The sequence below is a fragment of the Heliangelus exortis genome, chromosome 14, assembly GCF_036169615.1.
Source record: "Heliangelus exortis chromosome 14, bHelExo1.hap1, whole genome shotgun sequence".
Taxonomy (NCBI): Eukaryota; Metazoa; Chordata; class Aves; order Apodiformes; family Trochilidae; genus Heliangelus; species Heliangelus exortis.
In genome coordinates, this window is record NC_092435.1 from 4,166,507 (window position 1) to 4,192,822 (window position 26,316).

The 26,316-nt window shown below is 51.5% G+C and overlaps 1 protein-coding gene across 8 annotated transcripts in view; it reads right to left on the reverse strand.

Moving 5' to 3' along the window:
• Positions 1–26,316, reverse strand: part of DLG3 (discs large MAGUK scaffold protein 3) — a 75,626-nt gene that overhangs the window by 41,562 nt on the left and 7,748 nt on the right. For 4 of the 8 annotated variants that reach the window (XM_071757448.1, XM_071757446.1, XM_071757447.1 and 1 more), the window contains exons 3-4: positions 23,109–23,203; positions 22,064–22,219 (exon numbers count right to left, since the gene is read on the reverse strand). In XM_071757448.1, coding sequence (XP_071613549.1) covers positions 22,064–22,219; positions 23,109–23,203 — 251 coding nt within the window. Of the gene's footprint in view, positions 1–8,519; positions 9,318–22,063; positions 22,220–23,108; positions 23,204–26,316 lie in introns of those variants that run through there. The other 4 variants (XM_071757451.1, XM_071757453.1, XM_071757449.1 and 1 more) reach the window with 4 other exon arrangements.

Sequence of the window (26,316 nt, forward strand, 5' to 3'; positions counted from 1 at the left end):
GAATTGATTTCACAGGAGCAAGCCCAGGTCCTGAAGGCACAATACACATGGCAAACCTGTGCTGGCTGCCACTCACCCTGATAAGCACAGATGCACTCATCTGCTTTGCACCAGACTTCCCTGCCCTTTGCACAGACACTGGTTTTCCCAGCACTGGTACTGTCTCCAGCAACAACCCACAGCCCAACATGCAGCTGCCAAAAGCATCACCTCCCAAAGCACCTGAAATGTCACAGTTCCTTCATAGCAACCTGTGGGCATTCCTGAGGTCAAGGCAGGATAGAAACCAGTCCTGAGGCTCCCTGTGCCTGAGGTGAGGGAGAGGATGAGTCTCAGCTCTGCCTCTGCCTGGAGGACACGTATGTGGAGCAGAGAGGTGGTATCACCATCCCTCCAAAATGCTCTCTGTGCCTCCTCCTTGCCCCTTCCCACCTGCATACCTATAGACCCCCCCCTAGGCATCCAGCTGGCTGTGCCCAGGGAAGCCATCTCACAGACCTCCTATTAAGAAATTATGCATGTCAGATCCCTTTCCAAACAGAAGCCTGGCTCCTAGATAGTCCGTGAGATGTAGGGCTTTTCCTACATCTCAATAAAAATTCACATTTTGGCCTTCCTATCCTTTCCCTCCTCAATAGGAGAGATACCACCCTGCTGGCAGAGGCTGGTTCCCTTCTCACAGTTACCTGTACCCACCTCTTTCTGGCTTCAAGGACTCTTTACATGGAGGCCAGAGCCACAAGTGCCTGGGAGTGTCAGAGGGCTGCACAGAGCCCCAGGAGAGAGCTCTGTGCCCTATCACAGACTGGGATAGGGAAAGGAAGCAAAAGAAAATGGAGGCTGGAAACTTCTGCAGACTGGAATTTCAAGGCCAGAGATGAGTGTCTCTTCCCTTTAAACGGGCTACACAAAAATAACTGTGTTTTTTTCCCCCACTGCAAGAGCAGCCTGGCACCATTTGGGCAGGTGAGGGTATGTACCACCCAACAGTGTTTCTGTGTGAAGGGAAGCAACAGGCTGAGCATGACCCCATGCATCCCTTGGGCACCGATCAGGCATAAGCAGCACAGGAAATGATGCTGGAGCCAGATATGGAGCTTGACCTGCCACACTGGTCCTGGCTAGCCAGGTGTGCTCCATGCTTGGCCAGCATGGTGCCCTGAAGCTGAGAGCAGCCCCTCTCTTCAGGCTGCCTCTGGGGGACATCAGAGCTGCAGGGTTTTGGCCCCAGCAGGTTCTGGGGCCATGGCAGCAGATGCTCTGCCTCAGCTGTGCCTCAGCACCAGCTCACAGCACCACAGCCAAACAGAAAAATGGAATGTGGGACTTGAAAGGTCCCTGGTCACAAGGAACTTTGGCAAAACTGCTGAAGTGCCCAGTGTGTAATGTGGACACAAGCAGATACCGAGGGCTTAATCTCCATTTTGGTGCTTTTTTTTTTTTTTAGAGTAAGCTTAAATAGGGGCTGGGAAAAACCTTCACTCAGCAGGAAAGAAAGAAAGCTTCCCCAAACAGAAGCTCTGTGAAGTTTAAGTTTCCATTTAGAAACCATTAAGGCCAGCCTGTTCATAGTTGAAAGTTAGATATCCTGTTTCAGGTTCAGCCTGCTAAAATAAGTGACCTGATTTCCAAAGGTGCTGAGCTCTTGTAGCTTCCCTCTGACCTGGCAACACCAAATAAAATTGATGCAATTCCTTTTTTCATAGGAAGAGTTGTTACCATCTGAAACATTCACATGATTTTTTTGTCCTTCCCAGTCATATACATAGGTACAGGGAAAAGAAAGAGTGAATAAGAGACAGTGTTAGAGATTTCCTTAGTCCCCAGGACTCAAATACTCAGTTTTCTTCAGTAAGTTCCAGTGCACACATAGTTACAAAGTGTTAAGAAACATGTTTCTGTGGGAGAAAAGCAAACCATTATCCATCAACAGAGTCTAAAACTAAATTCCAGTTAATATGAAGGTAACAAAAAGGTATTCAGGGCCTGATCCATGATGCTCTGAAACCCTACATGTCCTTCAAAATAATTACACCCTCTGAGCAGTCCTTCAATGAGCCCTGTCTTGAGTGAGCTTCTGCAGACTAAACTGTGAACTTCATTTCAAATCCAGGTATTCCAAACTTGGTAAATGCTGTATTAAAGGTTTAGTCTCCAAATGCATGTATGTTCATAACATCCTGTTGGATTTGCAATGAGGCCCTTGAGTGATCCTTCTATCACCTCATCTGTGCATGTGTTAAAACTAACTGCAAGCCTTAGCACAGCCCATTACACCTGCAGTGCTGGCACAACCTTATAGCAAGGGTTATGCCCATTCCTAAACTGCACTGTGATGTTGAGCCAGAGAGTCACTGTCCCTCCTGCCAGTGTGCAGGGTTTGGGATGGCAGGCAGAGACCCCACACCCCAACCACACCAAGGTCCTCATGCCCCAGTGCAGACCAGTGTCAGACCTGCTGGGACCTAGAAACCACAGTTCTGTCAGAAATCATCCTGCATAGGTCTGTGCATGGTGGGCATTTAGCACATAGCCATGGTTACATCTGATTATGGCCTGATTAGTCTTAATGACTTCTCTCTACCTGAGCATCTGCAGCTAGGGAAGGCGTGTGAGCCCCTCTCCTCTCACCACAGCACATGATGCACTGAGGAGCTTACCCAAACAAGGCAGCTTTCTATAGATGGTGACAGCTTCTTCTTCACTTCAACCTCCCACCCAGGGTACCTGGATGGGACCTCTGATAGGGCTGTTCCCTGAGTTTCCATCTCATGCAACCCCCTGTGGGACCACTGTCCCTTGAGTACACCCTGAAACCAGCTGGCAGATTCCCACTGAATCTCAGCACCGGTCAGGATCAGGCTAAGGCATGTCCCAGACATGTAACACCCAAAACCAAGGGGAAAAAAACAGGTGGAAAGCATAGCCATGGGGTAGGGGTGAGGGCAGGTGCTGCTATGGCAGAGGCTGAATCCCCAGATTCTTCATGAGGAGCCACCTCCTCCACATGAGCTACATCCCTGCCCTGGCTGCCTCCCCAATGCAACTCCCCTACTCCTCCTCTGGCAATGTGGCAGGCCACATCCTCCCATTTTTTGGGGGTACTTTCCTCTTCTGAAACACAGTGTGCAAACAGTGTTTCTCCCACCTATATGGCTTCAGATGCTGCCTTTACAGCAGCTACATCTATCCCTACAGGCAGTCTGGACACCAGTTCCAGTGCCTCTCCCTGTGCTGCTCCTAAGGTCCCTCTGGCAGCTTGACAGGACAAAACCATCAGCAGGGTACAGCTCCGGGGCCCTGATCTGCACATCTGGGATGGTCTGGCTTGCTGGCAGCAGTTGGTAATCTGGCTAGAGATATGCTAAACTCAGGCCTTCAAGTCCCCTCTCTAATTTCAATGCTATCCATCTCCACATTAACGGGATGTATCAAAAGAGTACCTCTTACAATGAAGGACTGGAGTGTGACAAGGAGTATTGGAGAGGGAAGGAGTCAGCAAGCACAAGTGTACAACCCCAGCTCAAGGGAAGGGGGAGAAGTCTTCCAGATGAATAAAAAAAGCAAGGAGAAAAACATCAGCAGCAGTCCACTCCTAAGTAAACTTGACATGTTTTGGGAAGGAGAACTGAGAACATCTGACCCTTCTCAGCCAAGATCCAGGGGATGGCTGACAGCAGGACGTGAGATGCTTTGGGGTAGGCAAGGAGATGCTCACCCAGCATCTTGGTGGTAAGGTTTAAATTTACTCAGAAGACACACACGAAGAGGGAATGACTACAAAGCATTAACTGAGCCTTAGTTCCAGCTGAGTAGTAGGAAAGCAAAGTCAAGACCACCAGGAATACTGTCTGCCTTCCAGGTCTGTGATGCAAGGGACTGAGCACAGAAGCAAGGCTGGGTTTGGTGAAGAAGAGCAGCTCAGTGCCTGGTTATAGCAACTGGGTGATGACGGCAGGATCACCAGACAGAGATGCCCAAGAAAGAAGCTGAGAGGTGAAATCAGATGGAGGGAGATATAATAGGAACGCAGATTTACACAACATGAGTGAGGAGGTGACAAATAGGTCTGTGGGATGTGAATCAAACTCTCACAATGAGGGAGTGGAGTGTGACAAGGAGTGTTGGAGAGGGAAGACCCTCCTGAGACTCCCACTGGTAGGAGGACACAGTGGAAGATGCTGGAGGTGGAGGAAGGGCAGGAAGACCATAAGCAACAGCAAAGCAGAGGTTGAGCAGATGGACAGGGTCAGGAACAGACAAGCACCATGTTTAGCAGTGGAGCCAGACACAAAGGGCAAGTTACACTAGAGCAGTATCTACATTTAGGTTGCCAAAAATACCTTTCACAGATTGGTTGTCTTTAATTAAAGGATGTCTCCTGTGCTCCTGGCACGAAGCAGAGCTCATTCTGCCATGTGGGGCTCTGTGTGGATGCTCTGCAGGGGAGGCTTTCCCACAGGGCAGCTCATCTCTGTCTGCTTCCTCCCAGTCTCTGCAAGCACTGGGAAGATGAGGCAGCTGTGCTTCCCCTAAATACCCCTCCACAGCACAGAGCAAAGGAGGAAAACTTCACCCCCTTCCTGTTTTGGCTTCTCTCCTTCCCTCCAAACACAGAGAATGCCTTCCTCCTACCTCCTCCTCCACCTTGCAGTGCAAAGATTTAGCTAATTTCTTCTATTAATAGCACAGGAGTAGCCATAGCAACATCACCCTGCCAACCTCACCACCTCCACTGCCTCTGTGTCCCCAGCACCCCACTCCTCTCACCCTCTCTCACACCCCCCCAGGCAACATCTGGGGCTTCAGCCATTTCCCATGAAGAATCCACGTTTGACTTCCAGCCTGCCCCCTCAGTTTTCTTACCTCCTTTCAGCCATGCCTGTTCATTACTCAGAAACCCATCTTGGGCTCTCATGGACTTCCCAAGGCTCTTTCCTCCCCCTGCCATCCATGGCCCAAGAGGCAGGATCCCCAATCAAGCTGCAGCTGAAGGCTTGGCAAAGACTGGTGCTTCCACCAAGATGTGATGCCCTGTGCTCATCTGCTCCAGGTAATTCCCCAGCAAAGGAGAAGCTGTAAGTGACGTTTGTGTGTGGAAAAGCACTGCCTTGGGTAAAACACTTCACTACCAAAGACAGGCAGAGAACACAACCCCTCCTCCACCTCTCTGGCTATGAAACACCTCTGCCAGGGGGTTCATGCAAGCCCAGTGTGCTCTGGACACTTGCAGGTGGTCATGGCCTCACTGTGATGATGCTCTGACTCCCACCCTTTGTACCCCACTGGCACCCCAAGATTCCCACAGGAATGGAGATAGCAGGACACTGCATTTCTGGCCAAGCAGGGCCAGCAGACCTAGGGCTTCTCTGGGCACATAGCATACTTCCCAACCACACACCAGGGAGCTGCACTGCTCTGGGCCCCTTCACAGCCATGAACAGAGATGCCCATGCCCCAGCCACTCCAAATGCACATAAAATGATAGTGAGACCCTTGGGAATCTCATCATAACCTCCCTTCCTCAGGCTATCATGCCCAGTGCCAGGTACTTTGGGCTGAACTAAGACACAGAACTGGACCTTCCCTGCAGAAGGGGCAGGTGCCAGCTACTGCTGGGCCCTCAGTGCAGGGAGCAGTGCCAGAGCAGGGGCTCAGGCACAGCTGGGCAGCTCAGCAGTCCTCCCCTGGGAGCCTGTGGGCATCACTGTGCAGAAGAGGGGATTTGAGGACTTTGCTGTGCATTAGGTATGTTTCCTTGGATCATGCTGCCATTCCTCCCTCAAAGCCAGGAGTCCTTCTCTCACCCTGGTATGGAAGGGAGAACTTGATTCACCCATCAGCAAGCAAGAGGGGAACAAGTAGAGCATGGAGCCAGCTGGAGGGATGGTAATGGGAACAATGGCAGACAGCAATGACAGCAAGTGCAGGGACTAATGAACAGGGGATGTGCACAGATAAGAGATAAGAAACGGAAGTATTTCAGAGGAGACAAGCAAAAAGAAATGAGAAACCCAGAGCTCAGAGATTTCCTCCCTCTCTATGGTCAGGATTAGGGGTTTTCAGTTACTGACACTGCCTGAACAAGCTAATTTGTGTCCTAGAGAAGGGGAGAGGCAGGAGGAGAGAACAAGGAGGCACCAGAGGTGGCACTGGAGGTGGAAAGAAGGTGTGGGCTGATATTGGGACCATTCTGTGTATTGGGAAGCACGTGTGGGTGTATCTCACATGCCACAGAGCTGCACACATCTCAGTACGCATGGTGTTAGGGAACATGCACCACCATATGCAACTATGAGCACGTTTCCAGTGCTAGAGCATCCCTGCAAGCAGGCAGTGCATGCTCTCCTCGGCTTGCGTGAAGAAGAAAGGGCAGAAAAAAAGCTGAAATGAGAGATGGTGAAGTTCCCGGGAGATGCCCTGCTTCCCAGAAGAGCTTCCTGGCCTGCACACCCCTTCCTACCTCTGCTTCTGGAAGTGCTTCCAAGGACAGGGAGCTCATTTAAAGGGGAAACCCTGAGAACTGGCAGCCCTGCCACTAGACAAGGCTTCTGAAGACATGGGGGCTGCCTCAGCTCCTGCAAAGCAGACCAGCTTCACATCTGCAGCACTCGGCCAAACCCACCCAGAGCCCAACATCTCCCACTGAGCCAAACCAGACTGCCTGGGCACAAGCCTGCCCAGTTGATTCCATTTCACTATCTTTTGTCCCTCTGCCCATTACTGCACTGGGAAGAAAATGGATTCCTGATGGCTCAGTCACTTTGCATCCTCGGATCAGGGGTGCTTCTGATGAAGCTTCATTGCTGAGGTATTTGCTACAAAGCTTTAATCATTGCATACACATCTACATACAGGCAATGCACATACCACACGTCTACCTGTGGATGCCCCCAGCCTCATGTAGGCTCACACACTGTCATCCTCTGTTGTTTGCAATGCCATGAAGAGCTTTTAATGTTTTATATATTTTTTCCACATCTTCAGAAAGCCCAAGGCTGAGCAGAAATTCCCAATATGGAATTTCAGAGCAGCCCAAGCCCTGGGGCTCCTTTGCAGTACCGTAAAGTGACAACAATTTCTCTTCCACCATTGCAAAACCACAAAAGGCTTCCCTGCTCAGCCTGCCATGGCAGCAATGCAGCTGGCATCACTTCCTTCCCAGCCTGCTTGTAAATGTCTTACCAGAATCCTTGGGCCAGACCTTTCAGACAAGCAGGAGTGGAAAGGATGGAGCAGACATGCTTCAATTCTCTGTTCCTACTCAGCTCCCCAAGCTTACTGCTCTGAGGAGAGGGAAGGAAAGAAATAGCGAAGGAAAGATGGAAGAATGCTTGCCAGCAATCAGCAGGCGAGAGTGAGCAGAGGCTGATTTTGATGCAAAGAGTGGCAGAGAAAGACAGAAAGCAGGACCAGGCTGACAGGAAGGTGGCTGGGTTTTTGGGTGCTTTCTGTAAACATCATCTGAGCATATCAGCTTTGAATCTAATTATTTCAATCAGAGCTACAGACCAAGACAGTAATGAAGAAAAAACATGGGAAGGGAAGAAGAGGGTTGTGTTCTTTGACGAGAAAGGAAGAGAGAATTCCCATTGATTCCTGTGTGTCTGCCTGCTACAGCAACTTGCAATAATTAGAAGGATCAATAAGAAACGATATGAGGTTTGAACATAATGAATGAAAGAGGAACAAAAACCAAATTGAAATACCTTTCTCTAAAGCAGGGTTTTTCAGGCAGGGTCTAGCCTCCATTTTAATGCTTTGCAATCAGCTCCAACCATTTTCTAAGCTGGCTTGCAGGTTCAAAACAAGAATGGTCTCTCCATTTAGGGGAGAAAGAGACACAGCCTGAGAACAGGTCCTGGAGGAGAAGTCTAATAAAATGAATGTGTGGGGGAAGAAATGGAGGCAGTGAAACGGGGCAGAAAGCATACAGCATGCCAGCGACCAGAGCAGGGTTACGTAATGATCTTGGGGAGCAGGGACGTAGCAGCAGAGCGAGGAAACCACAACTCAATGGAGAGCGGGTGCCAGTCTGGGAGCGCTGGTAAGCGGCACCGCGAGCCTATGAGGCTGCCCGGAGGGACAGCACGCCCGTCCCATGCTTGCTAAACGCAGGATGATGGGATGACCTCAACACTGCGAGGGCTTCAGGAAAACGCATCATAAGCAGTGAGAACCTCACGTTGAGTGTCCAAAAAACATCACATCCGATGCCCACCTTGTGCCGAGAGAGACTCAGCTATCTCAGCTCGGCCCCGGGGAGGCTGCTTCAATGCAGAGCTCTTACACTGACAGGACCGCGGTGGCCAGCCAAAGCAACGGTGATGCCAACCTGAGTGATGCCGACGTCCTGCCACAGCAACGCAGCCATCCCGGCCATCCCAGCCACTAGCAAAGCCTCAGGGGTGACGCTGCATTCTGCTACTACCCCACCAGTCTCCCCGCGTTGCCCACCACCAGCTGCCCGCCCCGTTCCATCTCGTCCCGGGGAGCATCTGCCCGGAGCCGGCCCGTACCTGCTCGTACCAGTCGCGGCTCGAACACGTGCACTCGGGCCACCAGCCCGGGCCGCTTCCATTCACCTTGGGTGCGTTCTTCCCCGGCGGCGGCGGAGGCGACTTCATCACGGCGGGGTCGCGGGTGGGGGGGCCCAGCTTGGCCTTGCCGCGGGCAGCGGGCGCGGCGCCCCCAGGCGCGGGCAGGGTCTGTGAGCCGTACCCCCCGTAGCCGTATTGCTCGTGCTGCCACTCGCCGTAGGAGGGGGGCTCCATGCGCCGCAGGGCCGCCATCCGCGTCACCTCGTAGCACTCGGGGCACTTGCAGCAGTGGTGGTGCTTGTGCATCGCTGCCCTCACACCATAAAGCCGAGAGGGAGGGACGGAGAGAGGCGGTGCGGAGGGACGGATGCTCGAGGGCGGCAGCCGCCCCCGCCCCGCGCAAGGCGCGCCTGCCGCCTCCTCTCCCGCTCGGCACCCCCGGCCCCGCGGGCGGGAGGAGGCGAGGGGCGGTATTACAGCAAGGTGATCTCCACGGGAACGCGTCGCAGCATCGCCCACAGTGCCGCTCAGTCCCGGGGCCGCCCTCGGCGCGGGGCGGGGGACAGCGGCTCCGCCCCACTCCCCTGCATGGGGAAGGTCAGGTCAGTCCGATGCGGCTCGGTTCGGCGCGGCTCGGACCTGTCCGGCGACGCTTAGACCTGTCCTGCGCGGCTCAGCCCGGTCTGCTCCGGTCCGGCGCGGTTCGGGAGAGCAGAGCGCTAGCGCGGCACCTGCGGCGGCGCGAAGCATCCCCCCGCCTCTCCTCCCCCTCTTTCGCGGCCAATCTGCTCCGGCGGAGACCCCGCGCCCCGCCCCGGCGGTGAGGGCGGGGCTGAGGAGCCCCTCACCCTGCGCCGCGGCGCCCATCCCTTCGGCAGACGGGGCAGTTCCCGGGGATCGGGTGCGAATCCTGCCTGTGAGCAGCGGCGCTGGAGAAGTTCCCGGCAGCCTGCGCTGGCGGATTGCAGAAGTAGCAGAAATCCTCCCCTCAACAGCCTCATGCATCACCTGCGGCTACACCCAGCCTCTCCCCATCCCCCGAAGCACCAGGCAGCTCGATTCTTCTAGGCCCAGCAGGGCGGCGGGCAACCCTGCTGGTTTAGTGTTTGACGTTGTGTTAACTTAGCATTAGCTGTGGTCCACGCGGGAATATGGAATAATTTTTTCAGACCTGACCCATGATCAAGAGCCTGGCAGCATCATCAGTGCTGCAGCCCCTGGTCCACTCTCCCCCTGTTCTGTTGGAGATGTTACCATATGCTCCAACATGCCAGGGTTTGCTCGTATTGCCTTTGCCTTGAGAGCCACGGGTGCATTGGGGGTGTAGGATACCCAAAGAGCCTTTGCTGAACCTCCCAAGTCCTCCCCTCAGGGGATAGTAAAAGCAGAGAGGAAATGCCCATTGCTGCAGCAGTCCAGATCATGCAGTCTCTCACCTCTTGCACAGAAGTGCCAAACTGGAAGAAGTTCAAAACAGTCACCCAATCACATTCAACCAGTTAGAACCTGAACCCAGCCTCCTAATGCTTAAGAGTTGTAATAAACACTAGAATGGGTGAAGAATTATTTCAAGAAATGGTACATAAACATCTAGAAGAGCAATGAAAGGTATGCAGTAGGACTCCTGCAGAATACAAGTAAAAAAGTGAGACAGAAGGAGGAGGGAGCCACAGGTTGAGCCACAAGACATGATAATTCAACACCTCGATTCAGGATGCAAGATCCTACTGGCCTCATGCAGCTGGCTCAATATGACCCAGCAGGGCTGTGGGAAGAGGTGTATGACAGCGAGTCAGAACTTGGTGCCAAAAGACACTGCAGACCCTTGGAGCTCCCTAAGGCAAGGAGGGACTGGTGCAAAGCACGATTGTTCAGAGTTATTTTAATCAATGAAAAATGTGTTTGTGTGCATGGAAGGAAAACATGCATGTGTTGACATTAGCAGAGAACTTTGCACTTCAGGCTTTAAGAAATTAAGATCATCACATCTACTGCTCTTAGTGCCATCTCCCTAAGCCCAGCCCTGCTGGAGCATTCTGGGCTGACAAGCCTTGTAGTCTGAGGAGATGCCAGGGTGGACTGGTGGGCTGGGGAATGTTGTCCATGGAGTGAGGGCATCTTGCAGCAGTGAGGGCAGAGGCAGGAATGAAGGGAGGGACTGGTACAGGAATGAAGGTGAGATAAGGAATTGCTGCACCAAAGCAGAGAAATAAGCCTTGTAGAAATAGGCCAGTGTTTCCTGCATGACAGTAAATGGACCTGAAATCTGTCTTGGTTACTTTCACCCTGTGGCACCTCTGTGATCTGAGCCACTTCATCAATGAGATGTGCCCAGAACCTGTAATACAACCATAACTAATAACTGTTCCAGCCCAGCTACAATCCTTCCTCCCTCCCATCGGAGTTCCCATCCTAGGATGTCATGGTTCACCTGCAGGGACCATGCACTGTGCAAAGCACCACTTGCCACCCACTACACTGAGCCTCCATCAAAGCCATCTTTGGGATGAGGTTAGGTAGAAGACCCATGTTTGAAAGAGGCTGACTTGGATAGGATTAGAGCACCAGGGAAAGATATGTGGAGTTTGTAAGCCCAACTGCTCACACCAGCCCTGCAGATCCTTCTACAGATACATCAATAGCAAAAGGAGGGGCAGGGAAACCTCCATTCTTTGTTTGCCATGGGGGGGGACATAGTTACCAAAGATGAGGAAAGGGCTGAGGTATTTAACACCACCTTTACCTCAGTTTTCAACACTAGGACAGGTTGTCCTGAGGACAACTGCTTCTGGGGTTTGTAGAGAGAAATAAGAAGCTGAAATGGCCCCCCTGTAATCCTGGAGGGAACAGTTTGTGACCTGCTGAGCCACTTGGATCCTCACAAGTCTATGGGACCAGCTGGGATCCACCCCAGGGTGATGAGGAAGCTGGGGAAGAGCTCTTCAAGCCACTCTCCATCATTTGCCAGCAATCCTGGATCACTGGGGACATCCCAGATGACTGGAAGTTGGTGAATGTCACACACACCAGGAATCTCCTAGACTGTTTTCTCTCTCTAGTATTGCATTTCCAGCAGACATCTGGTAAGCCCCACAAGACCAAGGGCTAGTGGTCATGAGACTTCTGGCTACTTACAGACTATTTTGCCTGCCTCTATCTCCTGGTTGGACATACTTCCACCATGACATCTGCCTTACAGGGCTTACTGCTGATTCTTAACCACAAACACTCCACCCTACTGTCACCATCATCAAACTCTAGACAACCAAAACATGCCCTATTATACAGGGGCACCCCACCACTTTTTCTTCCTTGCCTATTTCTTCTGAAGAGTTTGTAATAATCTATTGCAGCAATCCAGTTGTGAGTCATCCCACCATGTTCCTGTAATCAACTACATCACAGTCTTCCTGCTGCACAATGGCTTCCAGCTCCTCCTGTTTGTAGCCAATGTTCCCTGCTTTGGTGTAGATGCACTTCAGATGGGCTATTGATCCCACCACCTTTCTGGATGAAGAAGCCCAAATTTATACCTGACCACTCTCAGAAACTTCTGTGGTTTCTAACCCATCAATAACCCTTGTTGTGTCTTTGCTTGGCATGGATCTCCATCTCCTACCTCTGCTGAGACAGCAGACTGAAGGACCTTGCTAGCATACTGTCCCACAAATGTTACTGTGCTGCCCCAAGGCTTATCTGGTTTTATCCCTTTTCATCTTTAAATCCAGTGTAAAGCTCTTTAAGTATGCAAAGATCCTTTCACCCTTTGAGACTGTTGTACTGTCTGTCACCAGCAGGCCTGGTGTTGTGTAGACTGGCCCGTGATAAAACCCCCAAATCATGCCAGTCACACTAGGCTTGGAGCTCGGATGGGTCTTCCTGTTTTTTCCCTGATTATCCTCTGCAACTGGAGGGATAGAGAACACTACTTACACTCCTTAACCCTTAATCAGTTGTCCCAAGGCCCTAAAGTCTCTCCTGGTTGCGTTCAGACTTCTTGTAGCAACTTCACTACTTCCTACCTGAAAAATGAATAATGGATAACGGATAATAACCTGAGGGCTGTACCAGGGTAGGGAGCTTTCTCTTCATGTCTTTAAGCCAGGATCAAGGGAGCCAGCAGACATCCCTAAGAAATGGGTCCAGTCTGCATATTGGGCCTTCTGTTCCCTTTAGAAGGGATCCTCCTATGACAATGACCTGTGTTTTTTTTTTCTTTATAGAAGCAATTTTGAGCAGGGTGTAAGCTGACCTGACCTTGGGTCCTGCCAGGGGAACCAAAGCCACACATTAGTTCTGAGCCTGGGTACACATGGGTGTCATCTGTGTAATGCTGGGAGGAACCCATGCAGAGTTTTGCATGTGGGAGGAACCTTTCTTGATTACAATCACCTTCAAAAAGTGACCCAACCTCCAGAGCACAGGGGAAGCAGTGGTGTCTACAGTCACCCAGCTGAGACTGGGGGGTGAGGAGCACTGGGAGGTAAATGTGCCAGGAGGAGCAGGCCACAGGGAGACAAGCAGCAAATGGAGGAAGCAAATTAAACTTGTCTTGGTTCATCAGTTGGTTCTTTATCATGACCTCAGACTCCCATCTTTCTAATAGTAATTTGCTATGTTTGGGGCTTGCCAAATGAAAGTTGAACAGGTGCTCTGCAGAGCCAGCTGCACAGCCAGAGGGGGCAAACAGGGTGGGCAGTTCCTGTGAGCATTGGGGGATCTGTGCAGTCACAGGTGAGTGGGGAGGGGCAGGATAATGAACACCTCACACTGTTCCTCCCTGCCACTGCCAGCAATTCACCAGGAATGTGTGCAGCTGGGGTAATAATACCAAGAATAATACCAAGTGTGGGTAATAATACCAAGAAACTGATAGTTTTTAGTGGTCTCAGAACAACTAAGCTCTCAGGGCATTTTACAAAGAAATTATTCTTCTCTAGAGCAAAACCACTTTCATTTTATTAATGATCCCTGATATGTTGCCCAGTGGAACTAAGCAGTTCCAGTAACCTTACTTGTGGCAGCAGTGGCACAAGGGTCTTCAATAAACAACATTGGCCACTTCCTGCAATTGAAATTACAGCCAACTACATATCTTCCATGGCTGTACTGGTGGGAAGAGGAACAGTGGAGAACTGCACAGGTCCCTGCAGCAGAACCCAAGCTCCTTCCCTGAAGGAGCCTGAAGTCTCTATTTAATACCAATTAACTGCAGCAGGTTTCCTGACAACCTTACAATGAAGCTCCTGCTGGAGCACTAAAAGCATGGACTGGCTGTGGGTTGCCCTCCCATGGCACCTCCCTGGGCAGAAGGTGGGAGCTTTGCTGCTGAATGGGCATGGCAATTACAGCACTGCTCTAACTCGTAGTCTGTGGGTGCCCAGCCATTGTGTGTGCTTCATTTCCTTTGGAATAAGGCACATTTCCAGCCTGATGGAGTGGAGGGAAGGTCTGAAAAATGTTATCAGGGCACAAATTCACCACTCCAAGCCAGAGTCAGAGCGAAGTATTTCAAAGACTCTTCAGATATTTGGGTTTGGTGGGTTTTTTTCCACCCTATAATTTGATATTCATCTGATTGTGGCTCCTGTGACCCCAACAGACACCCTGTTTCTCTGCATCTTTCACTAGGCCCAAGCTGTCCCTAGCTGTGCTTACACATTCACTTAGTAGCAGACAAACACACCTCACTTGTGTGATGCAAGACTGCCAGAAGTCTCCTGCCTGACCTCATCTAATGCAATGTGTACTTGGGACCACAAAGTCCCATGCAGACTCTTCACTGGGAGCCATCCCTGCAGGACCCAGTCCCATCCTCAGAGTAAATCAACAAATGGTCTGAAAGTGCTGCAAGGGCTCAGCACTGCTCTGCTCTGGGGCTTCCCTGGGTAGCACAGAAGGACCTTTCCCCACATCCAAGCCCCAGGGATGCACTTTCCTCGATTCTTTCCACGTTGCATGGCGGATAAGAAAAGGAGCTCTGCGGGCCCACAGATTTTCTCTTTTGCCTGTCCAGCCCTGCTCCAATCTGCCCCTTCGAGACAGAGCAGAGCCCATTCAGCAGCTCCCACTGCCCCCAGCCAGTGGTTGGCAAGGATACGGGCACCTGATTTGGGCTGTGCTGCCTCACAACCGGCTTTCTGGTGTGGGAACCTGCCCGATCGCTGGAGATAAGCGAATGCTGATGCCCCTTGGGAGCCCCGGGCCCCCACGGTGGGCGGGAGGTGGGCACCGAGGAGCCGCTGCCCGGCACCGCTGCGCCATTGAGTGGACACAGCGCGGCTCCGTTATCAATGAGTCTGACCCCGCCCCCCGCCCGCCGCTCGGCCAATCAGCGCGCGTTCCGCAGAGCGGCGGGCGGCTCAAGAGCCTCTCTTAAAGGCGAAGTGTCACCTCCCACCCGTCCCGCTGCCCCAGCTCGCCGGGAGAAGACGCGACCGCTTCGGAAGCCCCGAGGTGACCTTCAAACCGGTTGCCAGCTGCGGGGTGAGGAGGTGTTCCCGAGGCACAGGCGCAGGAACATCCATACATGTGTTCCTCGGGAGTGACACACCAGCAACACAAGCCCGGGGTGACAGATGACACTGAGGATGACGTGCCTCTTCCCTCCCACTGGCTTCAGGGATCGGTTTGGACAAGGGATGGTCGGGTCCCAGGACCTGGGCATCCACAGGGGACAGAGTACACAGCTAGGTCAAGTTTTAACCCAAAGGATGCCAGGCCATGAGCTCTGCAACTGAGCCACGGTGTGGTGACAGCCGGCAGCTGGGAGACCAGTTCCATCACCGCACTTTTGTCTTGAACCCAAGCAGTAACACGGCAGTGATCCCACAGCAGCAGAGTCCCAAAGCTTACAAAATCTCCCTGAAAGAAAAACACCCTGTGAGATTTAGCTAAGCAAAATCTACTGTTTCACGGAGGGGAAACAGCTGCGTGGTGCGTGTCAAGGGAGAAGGTCTGCAATGCACTTGGAAAGCATCAGGCAGAGCTTCCCCCTGGCTTCAGCAATGAATCCAGCTCCAAGACCAGCCTGGGTTTCCCCCTCGCACTGCAATGCAGAGCAAACCCCTTGCTTGTTCTGCTGCAGCTCCTTTCCCAGTCTGCTTTAGCCCAGGCTGTGAAGTGATCTGGTCTAAAAATACCCCATAAAGGGGGGAAACAGCCTGGCAGGGCATAGCCATATTTCCTGGACACGCACAGGTGGGGAGTTGGTTGTGAGGCTGGGGAAGAAATGCCAGCTCGGCGTGATGCTCTCCATGCCAGGGCTTTGGGCACAGAAGCTGATGTGCCTGAGCAGTGCCAGCCCCAACAGCTATCTAGGCCACAGGCCGCAGGAGGCCTTTGCCTGAGTCTCAGTACTTTGAATATTTTTTAAGTGCAATGCCAGCAAAGAGCCTGCAAAGTGCTTTGTACTTGCAGGTTTCAAGGCTCTGGTGGGTTTTGCCCCAGAGCAAACCCTTGTTTCCTGCAAAAGGGCACGAGGTCAGCTTGAAATGTTTGCACTGCTGAAGCCACATATGGTCTAATCCCCCAGAGCATGCACAGCAAAGCAAGGGGAAGCAGCACACAGCAGAAAGAACCTTTCAAATGGCTCACACTTGGATTCACAAGAGGAATGATTCACAGACCTGCACTCACCCATTGTCCACCTTTCCCTGCAATTCCCCAAGCTCCTACCAAGCCAAGGATAATGGATCTCTCAGCATAGCTTGATACTGATTCTCAAAATCCTAAAGATTAAAAACCTTTATGAACAGTTATCATGGCTGCTCTATTTCTAACAGCGCTGGCACTGCCTCTGCCACCAGAATCCTGATTCCCATTTAGCCTGGTGCTATTAAGAAGCAGTGATATTTCCCCATCCAGTGCTCCAGATAGAAAGCAGCTGACTTTCCACGCTCTGCCTTCAAACTTGGTTTCTTTTTTTTAAAAAAATGGTGAGGAGACCACAATGGTGAGGAGAAATGCATTCAGGAGATTTGCCCACAGCCTCCCAAGATGCTGGAGCTGTGGCGAGGGAGAGTGGAGCATGGATGGGTTGAGGTCAGGGTGGAAGATCCTGTGCTATGGGCATGGAGGTTCTGCACTTCAAGAGCCTCTGGTTGCTTTGTGCTATGGGAGATGAGCTCCAGTGCTTCACTTTGGTGGCAGCAGAAATGTGGTCAGTCACCTGAGCAGGCAAAGCAAGAAAAGAGGGATCTGGGTGCTGCTGTGGGGACCCTGCAGTGAGGCTGCACTAGGTCGTTTTGGAAAATTGATGAGCAAAGCAGAGACCCAGCAAGGACAGTATGGTCGTTCATCAAGCTCCTGGTCAAGGTATTAATGGAACTGACCCCTGTTTAGTCCCCACCCCACCGAGATGGATGTGAGTGGTATCAGTTCTTGCCTCCAGAGCTACGGATGAAACCCATCAGTGTGAACCTCACGTGTGAGTCAGCCCAGCAGCTGTGCTGAGCTGAGGTTGGACAGATACATGCAATAGATGGAGGCAAACATAGCTGAAGCATGAACCTTCCAATCTTCCTTTTGTTGCTGGTTTTAGACAGAAAGTCCACAAACAGTGTATGAACAGGTGGCCATGCATGAGCCTTTGGTTTGATAGCCTGTTGACTTTACTGACTTCATCCTTTGCTGAAGCTGTATATTGAACTGGGAGAACTGAGGTCTAAGCATCTCCTTGTTCATCTCCTCAGCAGGAACAGCAAGAGCCTCTAGTAAAGCTGAGGCCATTCAACCCCAAAATGTCCACTGAAGTGACAGCTCTTACTGACACAGCCTGTGCTGACCTCACTTTTGAGCAGCAGCATCCTTGGGAAACAGGCAGCACTGCCCAGCTGGACAGTGCTGTGCAGGGCTGGTGTATGGTTCAGTATGAGTGCATTATTGCAGACATACATCCCCTTGCCTTCAGTGTTTTGGCCTCTGAGCCTGTGTCTGCAGTGTTGAAACCCAAAGCTGTTGGAGAGCATCTGAACACAGAACCCTTGAAGCGACTGCCAGGAAGAAGCAGCTCAAGTGACACCAGGTCAGCAGTCAGGGCCTCTGGGCTGTGGGTTGCTGCTTTTCTTCTCTGTTTCTCCCAAAATTAAACATGTTCTAAAAGGTGCATGGGAATGGACTCTGTGAGTGTGCATGTGTCCCTCCAGGACCTGGTTGCTCCTCTGCTCCCATTGCTTGAGTATTAGCCACTTGCCAGGATTTTTGGGGTTGCAGGGCTGATCCTGCCAGGCTTGAGCTGAGACAAAGCAGTGGTCAGCATGCAGTGACAGCCTCAGCTGCCTGCCCAGCCAGACCACGGAGAGGACATGGGATGGTGGGCACAGCCAGGCTTATGCAACCTTACGGGGGGCTTCTTGGAGGGGGCTGCATTCATTGTCAGGCACTGGCCTGCATCAGGGATCTGCTTAATTTCCCTACCCCTCCTTGCAGTAACAAACAGCTTCTTGGTTCTTCACCTCTCACACAACTTGCAGAAAAAATGAGGAGCAGTGGGGCTGCAGCCAGGGCAGGGGGAAGTGGGGAGCTTGCAGCAGGCATTCCTGTAGCCACAGCATCTGCCACATGCCAGTCCCATCCCAACCTGCTGCAGCTGCCCACAAGGCAAAGGTGCAGAGCATGGGAATGACCTTGTCGTTTGGCCAAAATGGAATCAGGAAAGAGGAAAAAGCACTCAAGAGAAACACAGGGGAAGCAGACAGCCCGTCTCCACACTGATGGCACAGCCTGCCTTTCTCTGCCAAATCCCGTAGGGAGCTCCATGGATCTTTTTCATGCTTCATCTGTGGGTCACTGGGCAGATAGATGCATCTTCAGTGGCAGGTGCAGCAGGGAAGGCTCCTGACACCATGCTAGGTGTTCCTGCAGAGCTGGGCCTTCCTGGGATGTAGGAGAGGGAAGGATATAAGCCCCAGCAGGGCTCATAGCACAGCCTGCACCTGGCATACTCAGTGGCATCTCACACACCTGCATCCAGCAAGAGCAGCAGCATCCCCTGCCAGCAAGGTTTCCTATTCACCTACGATTTCAGAGCATGCATGGAATATCTTGCTGCTGAAGCAGTCTTGCTTGCTCTATCCATCACATTAAGACCTGCTGCTGCTGAGTGTCAGCTGCATGGCTGAGCAAGGACAGAGCCTCGAGGTTGGAGCTGGGCAGCAAAGCAACGAAACCCTTGGCAGGCTGGAGGAAGGGCAGGATGCACGGGCAGGTGACAGCAGGAGGGGCAGCAACACACTGCTGATGAAGCTGGAGTGGCTGCAGAGCCACACTGGGAGGCAGGAGTGGGTGGCAGGGGATGAGCAATGCATCCTTGCAGGTGCAGTGTTTCTGCTTATCAGTGTCATTGTTCCTCTTTCATTTATCTTTACAGCTGTCTGCCCTCTACTACCCCCATAGAGGATGAGAATGGTGTTTACTAAAAGAAGCAGCCTTTGGGCCAGCCTGTGAGTGCAGGTGAGTGGCACCAGCCATAGGAGCATCCTTGTGGGACTTCTCACTGCAGATGCACACAAGCCCTGAGCAGCCCTGGTAAGGCAACCACGGGGCTCAGGGAAAGACTGAAATGGCAAATAAACCCAAACAAACCCCAGAATTCAGGCAGGATGGTTCCTCTGAGCGCCTCAGCAGGGATTTCTGCTGGCTGAGTCCCTTTGCTCTTGCCTCATTAAGGGTTGAACATTCACTTTTGCCATGGAGGGACGGTTTCAGCCCTCTGCATTGCTGTCAGGAAGCATATGGTGCTGCATTATTTACTGGTCCCACTTCCTTTGCAGCAGCTATTTGGACACTGCAGGGCTACTTGGTGTACACACATATCCTTGCCAGCAGACAGAAAATTTCCTGTTCCTGGAAGTATCTGTGTGGAGAGGCAATTTATTTCCCATGTGTCTTCCTGGCTAAAGCAGGTTATGGTGGTTTTTGCTCTGCTATCAGACAGGGAGAGCTGCAGGCAGGGGAGATGACAAAGCCAGGACAACAGAAAACTTACACTGATGGATCTGATAATTGCTCTTACTTCAGGCAGGACACACCAGTTCACCATCTTGCCTTTTTTCAATAGTAGGTGTCTGCTAGAACTCCTGTTCCTTGGCTGGTAGCATTATAGGGGGGCAGCTGCTCTGCCCTGCTGCTGGTGCCTTCTTGCCCTAGCATTAAGTATCATCTATTAAAAAATCTTCCCTTGTTCTTCCAAGTGCTATTTGCCATCTCAAGAGTTTTCCTGACACCCACTTTGGGAATGCCCGTGACAAAAAGCACATTGAAGACTGAGGAGCAAGAAGTCACTGTGAGATGGGCAGGAGTTGGGTGTGTAGGTGTTATCCTAGCCCTGACACCATCCTGGGCACTAGGGCTGTTGAGATCCAAAACTGGAGGTGATGCAGGACAGAAGCTGAGGTGTCCTTGGTGCCTTCATGCAGGAGTGAGGCTGCAGAGCAGGTCCTGTGATGCAGTACATCAGGAATGGCCCATTCTGTGGCATGGTCCAGATTGCTGACATGAGGGACTGCTGGAAATGCTTCTGCTCTGCTGGGGCAAGTCCTACATTCCGTGTTGAAGATGAGATCTCAGGGAACAGGCTCTCTGCTTTGTCAAAGACCCCCCTATCCCAGCACAGGGCTGCTGAAGAGGAGCAGCATTTGAGCCTGCTGCTCTCTAGTACCACCGCCTGGTGGTTTCCCAGTTTCCAGGAAAGCTGCTGCCTTTCCACAGAAAGCAAAATTTCAGGCAGGAGGACAGATTTGGTTGAGCCCAGCACCGACCACTACCATCCCGATGTTTTTTGTCCCTCCAGGTTCCTGCTATGCCTGCAGCCAGACTGAACTAGCCATCCTCTGGGAAGAAAGAGGATGCAGATGAGAGTCCTGCCAGAGCACAGCCCTCCTGGAGCCCTTTCCTGCCCAACTGAGTCCCCACCATTCCTTCCCTCTTGGGACAGTGACCTCCTGCTCCAAGCTGGCAGCTGCAGTCCTCACAGACCTGTGATCCCCAAAGTGCCAGCACTTGGCACTGGGGTTTGGCTTCTGACCTGTACCAACACAGACTAGGGAAGAAGGAGGCTGAATTAAAAAAAAAAAGAAAATCCAGAGAAGAATGACAGGAAGTATTTCAGGGCTGGAACAACTTGCCTTACACTGTGTAAAGAAGCCAATCTGTTTAGTTAATCTAAGGGAAGTTAAGAGGGAACTTAGACACATCTATAAATACCTACATGTTGGGAACATTTCTGATCGCTGTGGTCCTTTATCTTAGCAAACAAAGGTAGCAATTTTTTCTGTGGCTGCAAGCAAGAGAAATTCAGGCTAACAGCAAAATGCAGAGTTTTAATTGGAAGGAGAAATAACCATCAGGCCACCCATGCTAGGGACACAGCAGATTCCCCATTGCATGAAGCCTTAAAATGAAAGCTGCTGCTAAAGGAGACTTTGCAACCCAGACAGACATTTGGGACTGGATGGAAGAGATACTGCCCTCCACAGCCTGAGAGAGTAAGGAAGAAAATGCCATAAAATCTGACTGTTTCTGACTGACCAGGCTGTGATCCCTCAAGGGTTTTTGTCCCGTGACTCCCCCATCTGCAGTCATGGTTCCCTCCCACTGGTGAACAGGGACTGGCAGCTGAGCTCATCCTCCTGTTGAGTTCAAAAAATCACTGTCCAGCCCTTCCAAAACTGGTAAAGATTTGGTGAGTGTTTGAAAACATAGAGAGTAGTAAGAGGAAAAGGAGAAACTAAACAGTAAGGGAAAAAATGGGTTGTTACCCATTTTATTGCAGTCCAGAATAACAAAGGAAACATTTAAAAAGGACAGAAAAGCAGCAGTGAAATTTTTGTATTTAAAATATTTCAGAAGAATACACTGACTTAGAAAACAAGCATAATTTCAATCTATGCCAAGGAAAACAACATTTTCATATCACTTCAAATTTGCAGTGAGGTCCATTCATCCTGGCCACATCATCCATCCCAAAAGTGCATTTTTCCCTTTGCTCACCCCTAAAACTCCTTTAAATGCATAGCTCAAATGATGCACTTGCTCCAGGAGGAAGGATTTATGATGGACATTCAAATAAACAGAGTTTCCAGGTAAATAAGACAGCAGAGAAAAGTTCTCAGTAAGCTGAGGAATGCACCTGCCATTTAAGAGCTCAGAGAAAAAAGTAAAGAAATCTGCAACGTGGGAGTGTGCCAGCATTGGAGGCGAGAGGGATGAGGCTGGGAGGATTTCCAGCTCTGCACGGCCTCTCTATTTCTGCACTATATTCACGTGCCCTCCGAGCCCTGAGGACCAGCACCAAACCATGGTAAATGCTGACACAAGGGTAAGGTTTTGGAGCTGTCTGGCCCTTGGCAGAGGTGAATGCTGTATTTCCAAGCCTGAGCATCACCAGAACAGCTCCGAGGAAACACTGCCAGCCCCAGGGGAGGAAAATGCCTTCCTGGCACCGTCCCCACGGTGCTATGGGGGGTGTCCCCTTAGTGCCAGCTGCTGGCTGGGCTGGCAGGGGGGGGTGCATGGAGGCTCACCTGGGGCAGGGCGCTGTGAGAGCCAAGCACCAGGCTGCAGACACTGGCCCGGGCCTCTGTCCTCCGTGCTGTCACCTTCACCAGCCGCGGTGGTGTCCCTGGCACGCTGTCCCCAGACCCTGTGGGAAGCCTCCACTCACCATCCTGGGACCGGTTCTGAAACAAGACAGGGGGGGACGTGCAGATAGGGCAGGTCAGCAGCCTCCAGACACCACCACCACCACTTCTGGAAGGGCCCAAATGAGCTTCCCACCACGCAGGAGGGACTAATCCTGCTTTCAGTGAGCATCCCACCACCACCACAGCCTGCCCCACCATGGCCCCATGGGCAGAAGGAGCACTGCAGCTGATAGTGTAGGCTTGCAGACCCATCCAGGGCTGTCCCACTGCTGGGTATGGGCTGGATTTGATGTTTCAGCAACACAAGCACATTTTTTGAGAAAGGAGGATGGATTCGATGGTGTCTATGGGCTTGGGCTGTTGTGTTGGGTCTGTGTGAGGGAAGCTGGTAGCTGGGGAGGGCCAGAAGGAGTGGCTCCTGTTGGAAGCTGGGAGAAGCACACCAGCTCAATTCCTGGCTTCCTACCTAGTTCCATATCTTTTAAAATACTGTTGAAAATTAAATAAGAGAGACAGAAGTTATCTGAGAGTTGGAAAATAATCTTGAAAAGGGAAACTTAAGAGACTCAGCCTACTTCATGCATCAAAAGCAACCCACAAGGTGGCTAGATCAGAGAGATGAAATATCTCCATGGGAGACGGTGTCAGACAGGAACAACTAATCTGGAGCTCAAGCTACTTGCATAAGGAATAATTCAATTAACACTTTTTGAATTAGAGAAATTGCCTCATTAATGAGACAAGCAATGATAGAGGAGTTGTGGAAATTTCCTGGGTGTGATGCTGGCAGCCTCCTGTGCCCCTTGTCTTCCCCTTGGTGCAGGAGTGTGCAGGGTCTGGCCCTGCAGCATCGTGCCAGAGTGGGTCTTACCTGGGGGAGGTTTTGGAACTCTCTACGTGTGATTATGGAGCTGGGTTCACTCACCTCATGCTGCTGCCTGGCTCTGCTGTAACTTGTTTCTGGGCTGGGAGTCTGCAGGGGTGCGGAGTGCAGCATGAAGTTGTAGAATTCATAGATATCTGCAAAACAGTGTGAGAAACACCTACAGGACCAGTGGAGGCAGCTCCATGCCAGCATCCTGCATGGGGTACAGCATCTGTGGGCAGCTGCTCTGTACCCAGAGCATCCTAAGTCTGAGCCCTTTGTGTGAGGTTGTGTGATGGGCTGGGACAGGGCTCTGCTGGCTCTCCATCCCTAACCCCAGTGCAAGGCAAGAGGTGGAAATATACCTGGCTCAGAGTGCAATGTCCCATGGCTGTGGACAGTAAAGGCATTTCCTTGGAGCAATGACTACACAATCCACAGGGAGTATAAGCAAACCATGCTCAGCAACATAAATCACAAACCCACTCCATGCTGCTCTCCTCCAGGCTATGCCAGCCTCATGCATGGACCTATGTCCCTTTTGCTCCAAGAAGCATCCTGCACAAGGCAGGCCCCTGCTGCCCGTCCTGCTGCTTTTCTCTTCCCATAGCTGCTGCCCTGGCTCACAGAGAAGCACCCTTCCCACAAAGACAAGAAGAAAGGGCACAGGACACTAGGACATCAGGCTCAAAGTGTACAGGCTCTAAAGCTGATGGCTACAGCTGTGTTATCTCCAGCTCCTTCCCCCCGTAAATTTCATTTTCCTGCCTGGCATGATACAACCTGTGCACTGCCACAAGCAGATCTTCACTCTGGGCTCCAGGGACCTGAGTCTGCTGCTGTAAATTGTAGTGGCTTCAAAGAGAGGCGTGAGAATGGGGTGTAACAGCCCTTGCTGCTCCAGAGACAGTTATGGGATGACAGCAGAACCTGATGGCAGCTGCTACTGGGTGTAGCTCCAGAGGGAACCCAGACCCTTTTCTACCACTGCTAGGAGCATTTTACCCTCTCCTGGTCACACATGGATGACTGCAGGGAGCAGAAGGGCTGCAGTGAGCTTTTCTCCTCCCCAAGGAAGCCCCTGCTGTCATGCACTCAGGCAATTATCAGCCCTCAGCAGCCCCCAGCTCATCTCCAGAGCAAGGTCAGACATGGTCTTCCAGATCCAGCACCCCTGTGGTTGCAAAGAAAGCCAATATAGCCATTGCAGAAGTGTTTAATTTCAGAAAGGGAACTATATCAAAAGTGAGCAGCTTTTTAATGAAGAAACTGAAAGGGGTAATGAAGAGGGTAAAACATTCGTGGGAGGCACTGAGCCTATTTAGAGGCCCCACTGGGACATCAGAGCAAATACACAGTGCTTGGCTGCAGGATAATGTAAAGGCAAAAGGGAGGAAAGCAAGGCTAGACCACGGGGGAAGGGAGGCTATTAAAAGTGAGAAGACATTCATCTAAACAGCTGAAGTTGTGTTTAAATGAGAAAACCAGAAACAATGGTAAATGCTGCCAGGTTAAAGATAAAGTTCCAAAAGGTCAGCCAAAGGACTTTGGTAAACACCTTGCAAAAGGCATAAAAAGGTAATGAAGCCCTTTAAGCACCTGGGAAACAGGAAGCCTGGCAGAGTTGGCAGGGCCAAAAAGTCATGGCAGCACAGCTAAGCACTCAGAGTGGGAAAAGCCACAGTAGAAACCTGAGTTCATTTTCTATGCCTGTGTCTGCAGTGGAAGAGGCTGGAGAGCCCTTCTGTGAGCAATACAAGCAGTGGTTTCAGCTTGAGGGGGCTGTGGCTGTTCCCCTGGCAATCCCTGGGAGCTCAGAGATGAAGCAGCTGCAACAGCCCTTTAGTGTGTGGCTTTTCACTTGCGACTATGCCACATTATGGGCATTAAATGCCCACTTTATAAAGATTTCTAATGAAAATCTGGTGAGCACTGGGCAGTGTAAGCAGGGACATGCTGAGCACTGCCCCAGACTGTTTCCCAGGGAGGCTTTCACAAAGCAGGATTGCACCCCAAAACACAAGTGCCCATCCTCTTCCTGTACTTAATCACATGCCCATGCACTGTGCGTTCACAGAAATCAGTGTTAGGGGTTGGAAGGGACCTTGAGAGATTGAGTCCAATGCCCCTGCCAGAGCAGGACCACCCAGTGTAGGTCACACAGGAATGCATCCAGGTGGGTTTTGAATGTCTCCAGAGGAGTCTCCACAACCTCACTATGAAACCTGTTCCAGTGTTTTGTCACCCTCACAGTAAAAAAGCTTTTCCATATTTTTACATGGAACCTTCTATGCTCCAACTTGCATCCATTACCCTTGTCCTATCATTGGTCATTACAAAGAAGAACCCGGCTTGATCCTCTTGACACTCACCCTTTGTATGTTTGTAAATGTTCATGAGGTCACCTCTCATTCTCCTCTCCTCCGAGCTGAAGAGCCCCAGCTCCCTCAGCCTCTTGTCCTGAGGGAGATGCTCCAGTCCCTTAACCATCTGTCTCCATGCTGGACTCTTTCAAGCAGTTCCCTGCACTTCTTGAATTGAGGGCCTCAGAACTGGACAAAATATTCCAGATGTGGCCTCACCAGGGCAGAGTAGAGGGGGAGGAGAACCTCTCTGAACCTACCAACCACCCCCCTTCTAATGCACCCCAGGATGCCATTGGCCTTTTTGGCCACAAGGGCACATTGCTGGCTCATGGCCATCCTTCCATCCACCAGCACCCACAGGTCCCTTTCCCCTTCACTGCTCTTCAGCAGCTCAGTCCCCAACCTGTACTGGTACTTGGGGTTGTTCTTTCCCAAATGCAAAGACTCTACACTTGCCCTTGTTGTACTTCATTAAATTTTCCCCTGCCCAACTCTCCAGCCTGTCCAGGTCCCTCTGAATGGCAGCACAGCCTTCTGGGGTGTCAGCCACTCCTCCCAGCTTTGTGTCACCAGCAAACTTGCTGAGCAGACACTCTGTTCCTGTCATCAAGATCACTGATACAGATGTTGAACAGGACTGGACCCAGCACTGATCCCTCGGGGATTCCACTAGTCACAGGTCTCCAGCTGGACTCTGCACCATTGATCACCACTCTTCGGGCTCTATTCCATAGCCAGTTCTTAATCCATCTCACTGTCCATTCTCCTATCCCACATTTCCTGAGCTTGCTCATGAGGATGTTATGGGAGGCTGTGTCAAAAACCTTGCTAAGGTCAAGGCAGACCACATCCACTGGTCTCCCTGCATGTGTCCATTCAGCCACAACATCACAGAAGGCTAT